This window comes from Myotis daubentonii, chromosome 16, assembly GCF_963259705.1.
Source record: "Myotis daubentonii chromosome 16, mMyoDau2.1, whole genome shotgun sequence".
NCBI classification, from domain to species: domain Eukaryota; kingdom Metazoa; phylum Chordata; class Mammalia; order Chiroptera; family Vespertilionidae; genus Myotis; species Myotis daubentonii.
In genome coordinates, this window is record NC_081855.1 from 27,061,690 (window position 1) to 27,076,478 (window position 14,789).

General features: G+C 39.4%; 3 protein-coding genes and 1 long non-coding RNA gene across 4 annotated transcripts in view; 3 read left to right on the forward strand and 1 right to left on the reverse strand.

Annotated features, from left to right (window-relative positions):
* Positions 1 to 4,905, forward strand: part of ATAD5 (ATPase family AAA domain containing 5) — a 42,639-nt gene extending 37,734 nt beyond the window's left edge. The window contains exons 20-23 of the mRNA XM_059669494.1: positions 1,113 to 1,294; positions 1,997 to 2,853; positions 3,297 to 3,455; positions 3,556 to 4,905. Coding sequence (XP_059525477.1) covers positions 1,113 to 1,294; positions 1,997 to 2,853; positions 3,297 to 3,455; positions 3,556 to 3,634 — 1,277 coding nt within the window. The 3' untranslated portion in view covers positions 3,635 to 4,905. The remainder of the gene's footprint in view (positions 1 to 1,112; positions 1,295 to 1,996; positions 2,854 to 3,296; positions 3,456 to 3,555) is intronic.
* Positions 4,906 to 6,724: 1,819 nt separating this feature from the next.
* Positions 6,725 to 11,784, reverse strand: TEFM (transcription elongation factor, mitochondrial). The gene is made up of 4 exons (XM_059669504.1): positions 11,687 to 11,784; positions 10,492 to 10,955; positions 8,494 to 8,643; positions 6,725 to 7,679 (listed from the first exon to the last, which is right to left on the reverse strand). The coding sequence occupies exons 1-4, from the start codon at positions 11,715 to 11,717 to the stop codon at positions 7,242 to 7,244; spliced, it is 1,083 nt and encodes a 360-aa protein (XP_059525487.1). The 5' UTR covers positions 11,718 to 11,784; the 3' UTR covers positions 6,725 to 7,241.
* Positions 11,576 to 14,789, forward strand: part of ADAP2 (ArfGAP with dual PH domains 2) — a 54,473-nt gene continuing 51,259 nt past the window's right edge. The window contains exon 1 of the mRNA XM_059669498.1: positions 11,576 to 12,105. Coding sequence (XP_059525481.1) covers positions 12,019 to 12,105 — 87 coding nt within the window. The 5' untranslated portion in view covers positions 11,576 to 12,018. The remainder of the gene's footprint in view (positions 12,106 to 14,789) is intronic.
* LOC132218356 (uncharacterized) lies at positions 12,112 to 14,553 on the forward strand. Its single transcript, XR_009449165.1, has 2 exons — positions 12,112 to 13,741; positions 14,012 to 14,553. It is a non-coding gene; the product is annotated as an uncharacterized LOC132218356 (long non-coding RNA).

The window sequence follows — 14,789 nt, forward strand, 5'->3', positions numbered from 1 at the left end:
ATAATTTAATTAACCATTACCTATTTAGAGACATTTAAGTTATCTTCAGTGTGTTGTTAAATTATGCAGTGGATATCTTTATACACATATCCTTGAGCATGTCTGTGAGTACTTCTGTTGGAGAGAATTCTAGAAGTGTGGTTTCTGGGTCAAAGGCTATACATTTTACATTTATATATGAGTTTATGTTCCACAATGAATATATGATGGCTCTTTTATGTGTACCTTTAACTGAACTAGGTTATCAGTCATTTTATTTATTTATTTTTAATTTATTTTTTAGCATAGTTTTATTGATTTCAGAGAGGAAGGAAAGGAAAGAGAGAGAGAGAGAGACAGAAACATCAATGATGAGAGAGAATCATTGATTAGCTGCCTCCTGCACTCCCCACACTGGGGAACGAGCCCACAACCCAGGTATGTGCCCTGAACAGGAATCAAACCGTGACCTCCTGGTTCATAGGTTGACACTCAACCACTAAGCCACACTGGCTGGGCGGTTATCAGTCATTTTTATTTGCCAATTTAAAGGTGAAAAAATGAACATCTTAATTTGCACCTCCATAGTCACTTAGGGCAGTTGCACATGGTTTTATGAGTTTATTAGATATTTTTATTCTTCTGTGACTTGTCTGTTACTAGTCTTTGCACTTTTTCCCTGTAGGATTGTTTTGTAAGCCCATCACCACCATCTCACTTAACCTATGTATGATAAAAATAATGTTTGTATTGTGCTTTAAAAAATATATATTTTTTTATTGATTTCAGAGAGGAAAGGAGAGGGAGAGAGAGATAGAAACATCAATGATGAGAGAGAATCATTGATCTGCTGCCTCCTGAATGCCCACACAGGGGATCGAGCCTGCAACCCGGGCATGTGCCCTGACTGGGAATCAAACCATGACCTCCTGGTTCATAGGTTGATGCTCAACTACTGAGGCACGCCAGCCGGGCTGCATTGCACTCTTTGTGAATTAAATAAATGTGTGGAGAAGAACAAAATGGAGTGTATAGGATCAAGAGATGCCAAAGGATCTTAGATTTTAAATAATTGTTTGATATAATTTGTTTAAAATATGGATAGGTAAGACTTTCTTTTATTCACTTTGAAGGAGGAAACGGCAGAAATGTACAACTTATTCACTCTGAAGATGGCCGTAATTCCAAAAATAACCCTAAAAATACTAAAAGGAGTCCTACAGACCTTCCCAAATGTGACACTGGCTGTGTTGAGACCTTGTTTGGCCTTAAGAACATTTTATCCCCTTCTGAAGATTTATTTTCATTTTTAAAGGTATTTTCAATGTCTAGTTTGGAATGTTAAATTTGAATGTTAAATTTATGTTTCTTTCATCTTTTCAACACTCCTATCTTTTGAATCTAGAGATTAACTTAAATTTGCTCATACTTTTTATAGGCTTCAGATTTTAACACATTCGAACTCTGACAAATGATGCATTTGCATTGCTCTAAATGCTTATTATAGTATTGAGAAGAGAACTTACAGATAGTTCACATTAAAAATTTTAGAGAATTTTTTTTAAAGATTTTTATTGATTTTAGGGAGGAAGGGAAAGGGGGAGAGAGAGAGAGAGAAACAACAATGATGAGAGACAATCATTGATTGGCTTCCCCCTGCAACCTGGGGATGTGCCCTGACCGGGAATCGAATCGTGACCTCTTGGTTCATAGGTCGACGCTCAACCACTGAGCCACACCTGTTGGGCTAGAGAAGTATTTTTTAAACAAATGAGCTAATTATTGAATTGGGGTATATACTGAATATTAAAGAATTTAATTCTTCAAATTAATAGTCTAGATTAAGTTTTTAGATTCGTAAATACTATTTTGATGAATTAAGGGACTGTGTAGGTTAATAAATTATGAGGGGTAATGACTTCTTTGAAGATAGAAGACAGATGACATATTCATATGGGTAGAAAAATGTTTAAATGTGTATTGTTATAACATTTCTTTACTCAAAATTGTTTTTCAGCACAAAATCCGAACAAAAGAAGAATGGCATAAGCTCATCCAGATTCTTACAGAATTCCAAATGCGGAATGTAGATTTCTTATATAGCAATCTTGAGTTCATCCTACCATTACCTGTTGATATAATTCCAGAAACAGAAAAGCTTTGTGGTTCATCAGTAAGTGTGGACACCAGTGCAGCAACAAAAAATATGAAATGTCTTGCCAGGAAACATTCTGGAGAGAAGCCATTGAAAAAGTCGCAAAAAAAGAAACATAAGAAAAAAATGGTAATTCTAGATGATAGTGACTTATTTGACACGAACTTGGACTTCTCTGATGAATTTCTTTGCCTTCACCCTGAATCTTCTTCCTCAAGTTCAGAAGAAAGCAAAGCCAAAGAAAGCAATTCAGAGACAAAGAAACTAAACAAATGTTTAGCTTCTAACCTTGAATCTAATCCTCATCTTCCTAAAACACCAGCAGAAAAAAAATGTTCTGCCCTTGTTTCTCACTGTTTAAATTCTCTCGCTGAGTTCATGGATAACATGTCCTTCTTAGATGCCCTTTTAACTGATGTAAGGGAACAAAAGGAACTTGGTAAACATGACTTCAGTTGGACAAATGGAAAGGTTAAAAGTGGACTTTGTGATGAGTTTAGTCTTGAAAACAGTGATGGATGGACTTCTCAAAGCTCTGGAGAATTAAAGGCAGCGGTAGAAGCTCTCAGTTTTACTAAGTGTTCTTCTACTATTTCAAAAGCATTGGAAACCTTGAATTCTTGCAAGAAATTAGTCAGAGATCCAATGAAAGACCTTACTTTATCTGTTTCACAAAAGCGCACCAATGTGTACTTTAGTCAGTCCTCGGCTAATTTAGAGTAAGTCTTTAATTTTTTTTACATTTCAGTAGAAAAAGGGTAAAGGGGAAATTGTTAGGTTCTTACCAATTTTGGAATGCTGGGCTTTATTGATCATAATAAGCCCTTGATATTAATGATATAACTTCTAATGAGAGTGAAGGAGATCAGTCTGAATACTGGGAAGAAAAATGAGAGATTAGGGTGGGCTAGATTGAGAAGACTCTTCGAGTGATAGAGAAAGGGTTTTTGATTTGCTGTGGCAGGAAACAGGTAGCCATCAGATGTTTCAGTATGGGAGTGGTTGATGGGTTGAAAATGATACAGAAAATTAATCTGGAATCCAGTTAATCCAGTCTAGATCAGAAATAGGGACAAGCAGACCAAAAGCTGATTGTGTTTGGGATTGTTGCATTTTTGGGGGCATTAAACATAAAAAGTAATGGGTTACTTTTAATTTACAGCTGTGCTTGGAAGAGGATAGCAGTCATTAAAAATGTATTTTCTAGCCGATCTCTTCTCAACCTGGGTAATAGACAAGCTAGTATAATTGAATACTTGCCAACTCTTCGAAACATTTGTAGGACTGAGAAGCTAAAAGAACAAGGAAAAAGTAAAAGAAGGTAAAGGATCGATAGAAATAACATTTTATATAGCTATTTCAAGATTCATATTCTCACCTGATGGAAATATTAATATTATTTTTCTGTGTAATTTTGACAGGTTCCTCCACTATCTTGAAGGAATTCACCTTAACATTGCAAAAGAGACTGTGAACACTTTGGCAGCTGACTTCCCTTAATATTCCACATTAACAGTGCCTTGTACAGATTATTGTGTGGTCCTTAAGATACATTTTTATATTGATTTTTGTGGAAGTTTACATCTCAATGTACATTTAAAACAGAATATTTGTATATTTTTATTAGTGCACAAATATTTAAAATGAAAAAATTTGAGTTGCATTTTGTATTTATGATGTGGTATTTTAAAAAAATTTTTGTATTATCTGATTTAGCTTTGTTGGAGTATTTATGTATGTAACTGAGCTGTTTCTAGGAGCTAGAGTTCACTAAGATATTTCTAAAGAGGGTTCAATGCTACACTACTCCATAATTTTTCCCTTTCCTGGTACCTTTAATTCAACTCTCTCCAACCAAGTGTGAGTACTCTGTCAAGTTGTAAATATGAATCTCTTAAATAAATTTATGCAATCTAGAATACAATATTACATATACGTATGATGCATAAGAAAACTTCCTAAGAAGGAAATTGTTTCATTTTTCAAAAAGTAAAATCTCCCCCCCACAAAAAGAAAATAAAAATAAAATAAAGATCTTCCTGCTCAGGGTCAGCCTGCATACCAAAGGGCCATGGGTTCGATTCCCCATCAAAGGCACGTACCTGGGTTGTAGGTTCAATCCCTGACCCCAGTTGGTGCGCATGCGGTAGGCAACCAATCGGTGTGTCTCTCTCACCAATGTTTCTCTCTGTGTGTGTCTGTCTCCCTCTCCTCCCATTCTTTCTAAAAATCAATGGGAAAAAATACCCTGGGTGAGGATTAACAACAAAAAGTAAGAGCTTCCTGACTTTATTTTTGGTGCACTCCAGCATATTTCACCATTGAATACTGAACGTTGACTAAGTGGAATCAAGATTATGAATTCAAGTTTTCATTAATGTTTTTTAGCAACCGTACATGTGGTATCTTGTATATTTTGCCAAGTCAAATCAGTTACCTTGTATATTTTTTTGAATTTTTGTATAATTTGTGTTTTATTTCATAGATATTAATGATGTTAATATATCTACTTCATTCAAGATTTAATGCTATTTAACAGCCCTGGCCAGTATGGCCTAGTTGGTTGGAGCTTCAGTCCCACACACCAAAAGATCATGGATTCTATTCCCAGCCTGGGCACATGTGGAGGCAAACGATCAGTGTTTCACTCTCATACCAATGTTTTTCTATCTCCCTGTCCCTTCCTCTCTGAAAATCAATAAAAATATACTTAAAAAAACACAGTAAAATCAATAAAACCACGTCCTTAGGTAAGAATTAAAAAAAGAAAACACATACCAAAGGATTCTACTATAGGATTTCTATATAATAGCCATTTCCACTGAAGGTTATGTTTTTGGAGGAAATAATGTATTTTTAATTACAAGATTTAAAAATTCCACAGTTCACTTTAAATAATTTTTGCAATTATATAATCAGGGATACCTGAAAATAGTTTCCTATTTCAAGTGTTTGTATTAATTAGCTTAATATTCAGTTACATTATCTGGTGAATTACATTTTCTCCTCAAAAGATAAGGATCCTAATTTTGCACAGTTGAAAAATATCTTATGTATACCTGCTTTAAATGTGTATTAAAGTGTTTTTATTTAACCTACTTTTTCTTGTATTGATAACATTGACTTAAAGGCTAAAGCTAAAAGGCCTTACCCAGTATTTACATAGGAATTCCAGATATAATCACCTGAGTAAATATTGGATATTGTATAGGTTTGGCTGTAGGCTATAACTTACACAGGTTCAGTCCTGTATAAGAGACTAAGATCTGCCTGAGGCATTTTTTAAAAAGTAGATGGATTTTTTTCTACTGAATACAAGAGTTCACTACCTATAGAGCTCTTACCTGTTAATTTTTGGTGTTTTATTATTAGAAAATTCTGATAATTATAATTGAGGAACCAAAGTAAAACAAATCCATAGAATTTTTTTAATTTTTTTTTTATTGGTTTTTAGAAAGAGAGGGAGAGGAATAGAGATAGAAGCATCGAAGAGAGAAATCTCATCAATGGGCTGCCTCCTGCACACACCCTGCTGGGGAATGAGCTGGCAACCTGGGCATGTGCCCTGACAGCAATTAAACTGGTGACCTCTTGGTTGATGGGTCGATATTCAACCACGGAGTCACACTGGCCGGGCTAGAATTTTTAATATCTTTTTTCTTTTTAGGTTTAACATAATTTGGGGAAATATTTTTCAATTCTTAAAGGTGATAAATTCCTGTTAGATTTAAACTCATTTTTGTGATAAAAATAAGCAAATTTTGAGTACTTTTCAATACTTCATATCCTAGCTTATAAATGTCTAAAACAGTCACATTTTCACTTACAGCTATTTCTAGAAATATGTGGGAAGTAGAATACCACATGTCTGGCATAAACAACTGAATGGATGGTGAGGCCATTTAGCAAAGTATAAAACGGTAGCAAAGGAGATGATCTGGAGGAAAGAGAATAGTTTCAGACATGAATAGTTTGAGATATCTGTAATATTTCCCAAGATGGATATATTTATGTATACAACCATATACTATGTGTAGAGGTTTACACAGGCATAGCAGCAAATCTAGAGTGTATACCAAACTCCTAAGGAGTTATGAGGTGCTGAGAGGACTTCCATTTATTTTACACTAGAGGCCCTGTGCACAAGTTCATTCATTGGTGGGGTCCCTTGGCCTGGCCTGCACCAGTGCACAAAGCCATGCACCAGGCCTCTAGTATGTATATAAAATCTTTGGTTAATCTCTTCCCGCCCTCCCCGCTTCCCTCTGAGATTCATCTGTCTGTTCCATGTTTCCATATCTGTGCATTGAGTGTCTGCCCCCTGGTGGTCAATGTGCATCATAGCTACCAGTTGAACAGTTGCTTAGGCTTTTATATATATACATATTTATGATTATTTGAATTTTCCCCCCAAAGTATATTTCACTTTTAGATTAAAGGAACGGCTTAATGCTTTGACATCAGAGAGTTGGGTTCAGTACAAGTGAGATATAATGACGGTCTGAACTAAGGCAGATAAAATGGAAAATGGAGAGATGTGGAAAAGTGCTACTTTTAAGAAAAGATGGTCTGTCCACTAAAAGATTTCAAAGTAAGATAGTGATCCTATTAGACAAAGCTTGTTTATTCTGGGCTTGAGAGATTGAGCTGATGAAAATCACCTTTTGGAGGTTGTGCATCAAACCACGTTCTATTTACAGAATAAAAAGAGGATTCCACAAGTTGTGTTATCAATTATATTTAGCTTTATTCCCACGACGAGCACCACCCAGAAAAATTCATTCCCTTTTTCAGCAAATTCTTTAATATAGATGATATTTGCTTTTAAAGGAAGATAACTTTGTTTCTTATTTAGACTGTTTAGGAAATATCTTACTGTTTAACACTTAAACCTAAAAGGTAGAAAATCTCACAAAGATATTTATGGACTTGGCCTTGGCTTATTGTATAAACCATCCAATAGCCAAAAATCTGACTTTAAACATTAAATACACTCAAACTATGTTTTCTTTTCCATTAACATGGATGTCAAAACTTTTGTGTGGTTTTTTACAACTTTAAAGCTAATAAATATAACAGAGCAGATCATATGTTAGTGATCAGAATTTTAAGGTTCAGTGTCAAACACTGCCAATTCATAGAAGGCAACAGCTTGTAATAATGAATCATATAACTCTTCTATTCTGTACTGGTCAGTAGCTGAAAACATGTGTCTGTAGTGGACTATCTTATCTGACGGGAAGAATACCCGCGGCTCTTCCTTCAGCGCAGCGTCTAAGAGGAACTGCTTCACTAGTTCTTTTCCACTAGTGCGGCTGTCACCCAGCATCAGCTGGAAGTGCTTCCCCACTGCATTTCGATTCATGCTCAGCACCTGATGCTGGCCACACTGGGCAAAAGTTGTGTTTAATAAGGCATACAGCATGGCTTCCATGATATGCAAGTGTAGCAGTATAGGAAACAGAGTTGAGTTCTGAAGGGAAAGTCCTGTTTTTTCCAGAACATAGAAGTCAGCTTTGGGCATCTTTGAAATGACCGGAGAAATCTTTAAAGAACAAAATAAAATAAGTGAGCAGAAGTAAATCAGTACGTTTTATTGTCTGGGTCCCCTCTGTCCCATTTCTATTTTAAAAATAAAATTACATAACTTACATTATTTTGCTACTGACAATTTTTTAGTAATTGAAAAAGCATTTTATGGGAGAATCAGAATAGCCAAATTCTGGTAATGGTTCTATTGGGCACCAGATAAGCTAAGAGAAACCATTTAGTCCTAAGTACTACTTTCCTCTTTTGTAAAATGGGCTCGTAATTTCTAAAATCTATATTGACTTTAAGATTAGACAAGTTAAAACTGTTTTATTAACCTTTTAAAACTTCTACAGTAAAGCATAGGGTTAGAATAATTAGCCTAAAATCAATCCCCTTTACAATTGACTGATTGCATCGGGTGCTTGATTGAAACAGTTTTCAATGGTGTAATCAGGATGATAATTACTGCCCATCTCACAAACCTTCAAAGACTCAAATCAGATAATGTTAGTATTTAAAAATAAGCTTTCCGAATATAGTGATGAAATTCTATAACATTTAGAATCAACTTTAGCATTGTTTTTTTTTTCAGTATCTGCCTTTGATATAGACATTTCTTGAAATAAATGAAGAATTAAAATTTAAAAAAATATTAAATATTAAATTTTTAAAAAAATCGATGACGGAAAACATAATTGGAATGGGTGAGTAATAAGTACCAAAAGAAAATCTCTCCTTACTATTTTATTAGATTCTTTTCAGGACCAGTAGATTAAACTATACAAGGATCTTTAGCAGGTAGGAATTTGGAGGTGTTACTGCCTTACCTCTTCTAAATAGACAGAGGATGTGTATGTTCCTTTCACCAACTGGCAACATTCTTTATGCTGCCAGTCCAGCACTGCCAATTTGCGATCAAGGTGAGCCCAGGCAATTCTCCGAGTACCAAAAACAATGGATACGATACTGTTAACTGCCTAAAACAAAAAGGCTGGTTTCATTACAAGTGTAAACATTTTAACAGATACAAAATTTAAGTGACAGACTCAGAAAGCCAAATTAGTTAATGTAATAGAAATATATTTATGGTTTATAAACTGAGAATTGTGAAAGACATGCAGGAGTAATTAAAAGATAACTAGTAGCAGTCAGTTCTCAGCACATAGCTCAAAGTAGGCATTCAAATGTTGCTGGGGACTGCTAGAGGCCGGGGAACCAGGAACACAGCCGTACGTGGTAAGAAATATGCCATAACAATATTTACACTGTAGAGAAAAGAAATGGTCAGGAAAGACTTACTGAAGGACTGAGAGAACGAGTAAAATGGTAAGCAGGAAGTTATTTCACCCAGATGTCCACTTAAAAGTTTGACACCTCAGACTCAGCAAGTGGATTAAAGAGTACAAGTTGGAAAAGGGCAGAGGGGTACACAGATTTCTGCAAAAAGTAACTTGCTTTATCCTGAGAGCCACAGAGAGCCAGCAAAGCATATACCATTCAGGAGTAACAGATTTATATTTCAGAAAGATCAGGGACAGCTGTGTGGAAGATGGACCAGAAGAGATAGACTAGAGGTAGGGATTTGTGTTAGGTACCTGTTATATGACAAAGTATTAAGAACCTAAGACAGTGACAATGAGAAGGACAAGAAAGAGATCAGAGATAATGGGAGTAAAATTGTTATGTGAGATGATCAAGGGGCCTAGGATAACTCCAATTGTATCGCAGTAACTATATGGCATCATTAATCAAGATGGTCTTAGGAGGTGGGTCAACTTGGGAAGGTTGGGGGAGATGAGTTTTTTAATGTATTGAGTTCAGGTTGCCTTCGAAGAGGACATGTGTAACAGATAACCGGATGTATGGATTTAGCTCTGTGCCAAGTCTGGGTTCACCTCACTTCCACATGGCTCCTTTAGTTATACAGACAATATACATTAACATGACCTACAGATACAGAGATAAGCAGGAACATTTTGTAATTCTATAGTCATCTCCCTTTTACTGCTAAAGAATGGGTAAATATCCATGAAAGGCAGAATAATTTGGTGAGGATTACAAAATAAATAAAGGCAAAATATGTTGGAAGCCCCAAAAGCTACAAAATACAGGCCTTCTGTCTGGCTGGTGTGGCTCAGTTGGTTGAGCATTGTCCCATACACCAAAAGGTCGCTGGTTCGATTCCTGGTCAGGGCACATGCCTGGGTTGAGGGCTGATCCCCAGTAGGGAGCGTGCATGAGGAAGCCAATTGATGTTTCTCTCTCTCTCTCACTCTCTAAAATCAACAAAAAACATTTTTATTTTTATTTCTTTTAAAGGAGGAAGAAAATAACTTTAAATGCTGCTGGAAAGACGTTCGAGAGTCACTCTTTGGCATAGCTCATCTTTGCATCCTAATTTCTGATTACTCCTAACATAACTGTCAGATACAGCCAGATATCTCAACATCCCTTTTAGTTAAACTTTGCACAGACCTACTTCTACATCGCTGTTTTGCCTCCTAGAATGCCCTCCTCTTCCCACTAGCCTAATTCTCTCCCTCAAAGATACAAGTTGAGTTCTCCCAGTAAACTTTCCCCAACAGTTACAGCCCACAGTTCTCTCCTCTGAAGGAATGGCTCATGTACTATTTGTATATCTCATTCTTTGGTATCGATCACATACTATTTTGTATAGTGGGTTATCTATTAATATATGTATCGCTGAACCCAACTGAATTATAAGCTGCCTGAGAGCCCTTAGTGCCCGGAATAGTTCTTTGCACACTAGGTTCTCAAATATTTAGACAGTATAATCGACATGAATAAAAAAAGGGTATGTATACCTTAAGTCTCTCTCTTTCTATTTCTGGTTTGAGGAGCTTTTTTAAGAGCCGGTTTTCCTGTGACTTTTTCTTTTTCACTTCAGTCTCTGGACAAAGAATGGAGTTACAAATCTGTACGGTAGTTTTATACTGGAACAAGGGCACATTCATTAAACTCTCCAAATTCTGGAATGGCCCAAACTTTTTTCTGTGCTCTACAAGATTGAGGGACTTTCTTCCACGAAGTAATTTGAAAGCTTCGAGTTCATTATTAGATGCTGTATTCAACACATGCAATATGGAAGCCTGTTGTTCCGAAGAGAAGAGCTTGTCAAGTGCCTTCCCAGACTCCTTTGTCGTTTTGTCACAAAAAGCAACGTCGGGAATACTTTTCTTGGATGCGGTGGATTTTTTCCGACAGCAGGAATTATGTAGGGCTTGGAACGAGGACCATCCTAATGGTACTGGAAAAAATCTCCACCTCCCTACAAGGAAAATTTAGCAAAATGTGAGTTGGGATGTTCTAGACCTAGACTTCCCCATAATTTAAGAACCAGTGGACCATCTTAAGTTCTCCTGGAGAATCATTATTAAAATAAGTTGTTTAAAAACCGTATCTACATATAATTCAACATCAGGGCTTTTTGTTGTTTTTACTCACGAGATAGCTTCTGATTTTTATGGCTATGTCCTAAGCTTTACAACCTAGAAATCTTATTTTATGCCCATCAAGAAGCATGGGTTTAAAACAATAATTTCGACTGCTTCACATTTTTGACATTTGTAACTTTAGAGGAATCTCTTTGTAATTAATCTCTCTTGTTATGGACATTTATTTTCCCTCCATTTTGTAAAATTAAAATGTTTTAGCGGAGTGGTAGATAGAAGAGCGAGTTTTATCTTCTTCTGCACACTTCTCAAGATTCCTACCATGCTGACGGGTCTGCAGGCGGAGGGAAACCCGCGTAAGGAAGACTTCTGTAAACCAATGGGAAGCCACTGACACCGCAGCCACAGGAAAGCCATGCAGCCAGGGGCGAGCAAGCGGCTGGGACTCCGCCCCCCGCCCGCCGCCCAGTCGGGGAAGGAGCCGCTCGTGGACCCGTGACCCAGAGGAGCTCGATAGCGCCGTCGGCTCAGCGGGGCTTCCAAGAGGAGACCTGGGTCTGGGACTCGGGGCGGACGGGAAGCGAACCCAGTGCTGCAGGGACCCTACCTCCCGCCATGAGGACACTAGGGACGTTCATTTTCCGAGTCAAACGAGTACGTCCCCACCGTTCGGTCCTCCTCCACTGACTTCCGGTTCCTGCGTGCGTCCCCCAAAAGAGCCCGGCCTTTCCGCAGAACGATTCTGGCCGCAGCGGCGTTCCGGGCCCGCCCAGGTGTGGAGCCCGGAGCGGTGGGGGGGGGGTGCCGCGGCTGGGCTGCGCCGCGCGGTGAGCGCCGGGAGGAGCTCCGCGCCGCGATCCCGAGCCCTGGGTGGCCCGCAGACTTACTCCACTGCCTCCGGGAACGTGGAGGGAAGGAAGGAAGCGGGTGAGGCGCCGAATGTGTTTGAATGCAGGGGCGGGGGGGGGTGGGGCGGCGCCACCAGGTACCCGGAGCCGCCGAGGTGTTCGTGCCGTCGGACTGGAGGTGTCTGTCGATGGCGAACCTTTTGAGCTCGGCGTGTCAGCATTTTGAAAAACCCTAACTTAACTCTGGTGCCGTGTCACATATAGACATTTTTTTGATATTTGCAGCCATAGTAAAACAAAGACATATTTTTGATATTTATTTTATGTATTTAAATGCCATTTAACAGAAAAATCAACCAAAAAAATGAGTTTGCGTGTCACCCCTGACACGCGTGTCATAGGTTCGCCATCACTGGAACAGCTCTAGACTCTAGAGAACCGGCCGGAGGTGGACGGTGAGGCTGGATGAGGTGAGGGGGCCGGAGCCGGGGAGGAGCTGGGGAGCCAGTGTGTCTTCCCCAGCGACTGGCAACCCTAGGAACTGAGCTTGGGAGATAGAAGGAGAATGGCAAGGATTCTTTCTAGGAAATGGGGAGACTACAGTGGTTCTCAAGCTTCCTACTGCCGCGACCCTTTAATACAGTTCCTCATGTTGTGGTGACCCCCAATTTCACTGTTACAAATTGAACAAAAACAATATGTAATTATATATGTGTTTTCCGATGGTCTTAGGTGACCCCTGTGAAAGGGTCGTTCGACCCCAAAGGGTCGCGACCCACAGGTTGAGAACCGCTAGTTTTGTGAAAAACAGGGACGTCAGGAGGAAGGTGGCTTTTGGAGGCAAAGCTGGTGCATTTGTGTTTTTACGAGACGAGACGGCAGTGCGGGGTGGATAGTGTCCAGGGCGCCGTGGGGATGTGAGGGATTGTCAGTGTTCATAAGGAGCACTCATGGGAATTCTACAAAGCCAGCCGGTTTCTGGGGAACTTAGGAATCTAACAAGAAATAAAGTAAACTTTTTGTGCTAAAGCCTCCAAATCAATAGGAAATAGTTTTCTTTTAACTCCAGGGCTTATACCGCGGAATGAGGTATTGGGCGTTGAATTGTATCCCTCAAAAAAGAGATGAGGAAGTCTGACTCCTCAGAATATGACCTCATTTCCAAATAGGGTCATTGCAGATGTAATTAGTTAAACTTAAAAAAGAGGTCACACTGGGGTGTGTGTGTGTGGGAGGGGGGGCTGGCTAATTCAATATGACTGGTGTCCTTATAAGAAGATCAGCCCTAACCCGTTGGGCTCAGTGGATATACTGTTGACCTGTGGACCGAAGGGTCCCGGGTTCGAATTCGGTCAAGGGTACGGGCACGTATCTGGGTTGCAGGCTCCTCCTGGGCCCAGGCCCTGGTCCGGGCTGGTGCAGGAGGCAACCCATCGGTGTGTTTCTCTCACATCGATATTTCTCTGTCTTTCCCTCTCTCTTCCCCTCTCTCTAAAAATCAATGGAAAAATATCCTCGGGTGAGAATTAAAAAAAGAAAAAAGAAGAAGAAGATGAGTGCCATGTGAAGATGGAGCCCAAAATGGAAGTGATGCACATACAAACCACGGAAGGCCAAGGATAGCCAGCACAGGCTGGGAGAGAGGCGTGGAACAGGTTCACTCTCAGAAGGAACCGACCCTGCCAACACCTGCACTTCAGACTTCCGGCCTCCAGAGCTGTGAGAGAATAAATTTCTGTTGTTTTAAGCCACCAGGTTTGTGGTAATGTGTTACAGCAGCCACGGAAGGAGCCTGGTGATGGATGCTTTCGGAGGTGACGTGGTCCCCTCTCAAGGTGCAACAAGTCACTTGCTACCTGCACAACCTCAGATTCTCATCCTCTCCGAGCCTCAGCTTCCTCATTTGTGAAATGGACGTAATGGTATCTGCCTCTCATTTCTACTAAGAGGATGTCTAGTTAGAAACTGGATGTAGAGAACATGACTTATAATAAGGGTTCAAGAAATGTCAGTTCCTCATTAAAGCATTATCTCTTCTGGGGAGCCAATTATTATTTTTAAATATATATTTTTATTGATTTCAGAGAGGAAGGGGAAGGGAGAGAGAGAGAAACATCAAAGATGAGAGAAGCATCGATCAGCGGCCTCCTGCACGCCCCCGGCTGGGGTTTAAGCCTGCAACCCGAGCATGTGCCCGTGACTGGAATTGAACCCAGAGGAGCCCAGTGATTTGCTTCAGTCTGTAGGCCAACGCTCTGTCCACTGAGCTAAACCAGCTAGAGCTGGGGAGCCAATTATTAACGAGCTTGTGGGGAAACCCTCGCTCCCTGGAGCATTCATTCAGAATTGCTTTGACCAGAGGCTGGAGGTGGAAGGGAAAGAGGCAACCACTGTGCCTGATTTACTGTAAACCAGAATCTGGGTTCAAAATGAAAGTCGTCATCTTCCCCAGAAACCAGCTCCTTCTCACTTCCCTGGGTTTGTTGCCCACATGCATACGCCCCTGCTCCTCCCACTTCTTTTGTCATTATGTCTAGCTTGTCATCTACTTACTGTGTTTTTTAAAGGTTTTTGACCATAATGTACATGGGAAACAACTGCTTTATTAAACTTTGGTTTACACATATGATGCACTTTGATATTTTCTATTTCGTGATTTTTAAAAAAACACACCTACACATCCATTTTTGCAAGACATCAGGTGGGAGATGTCTAGTAGATAGAGGTGTAAGTCTGAAACTAAAGGAGAAGACAGTGCTGGGTATAGATTTGGAGGCCATCAGCACATAGAGATGGCACTTTATTCCATAAAAATGTGCGCCCGACCCGTGTGGCTCAGATGGTTGAGCATCAACTTATGAA

Coding starts and splice junctions, on each gene's coding strand:
- TEFM (XM_059669504.1), bottom strand. CDS start 11,717: ATGAACGTCCCTAGTGTCCTCATGGCGGGAG. Junction 10,956..11,686: donor TAGTGTCCTCATGGCGGGAG/GTAGGGTCCCTG, acceptor TTTTCCTTGTAG/GGAGGTGGAGATTTTTTCCA. Junction 8,644..10,491: donor TAGAAAGAGAGAGACTTAAG/GTATACATACCC, acceptor TTTTTGTTTTAG/GCAGTTAACAGTATCGTATC.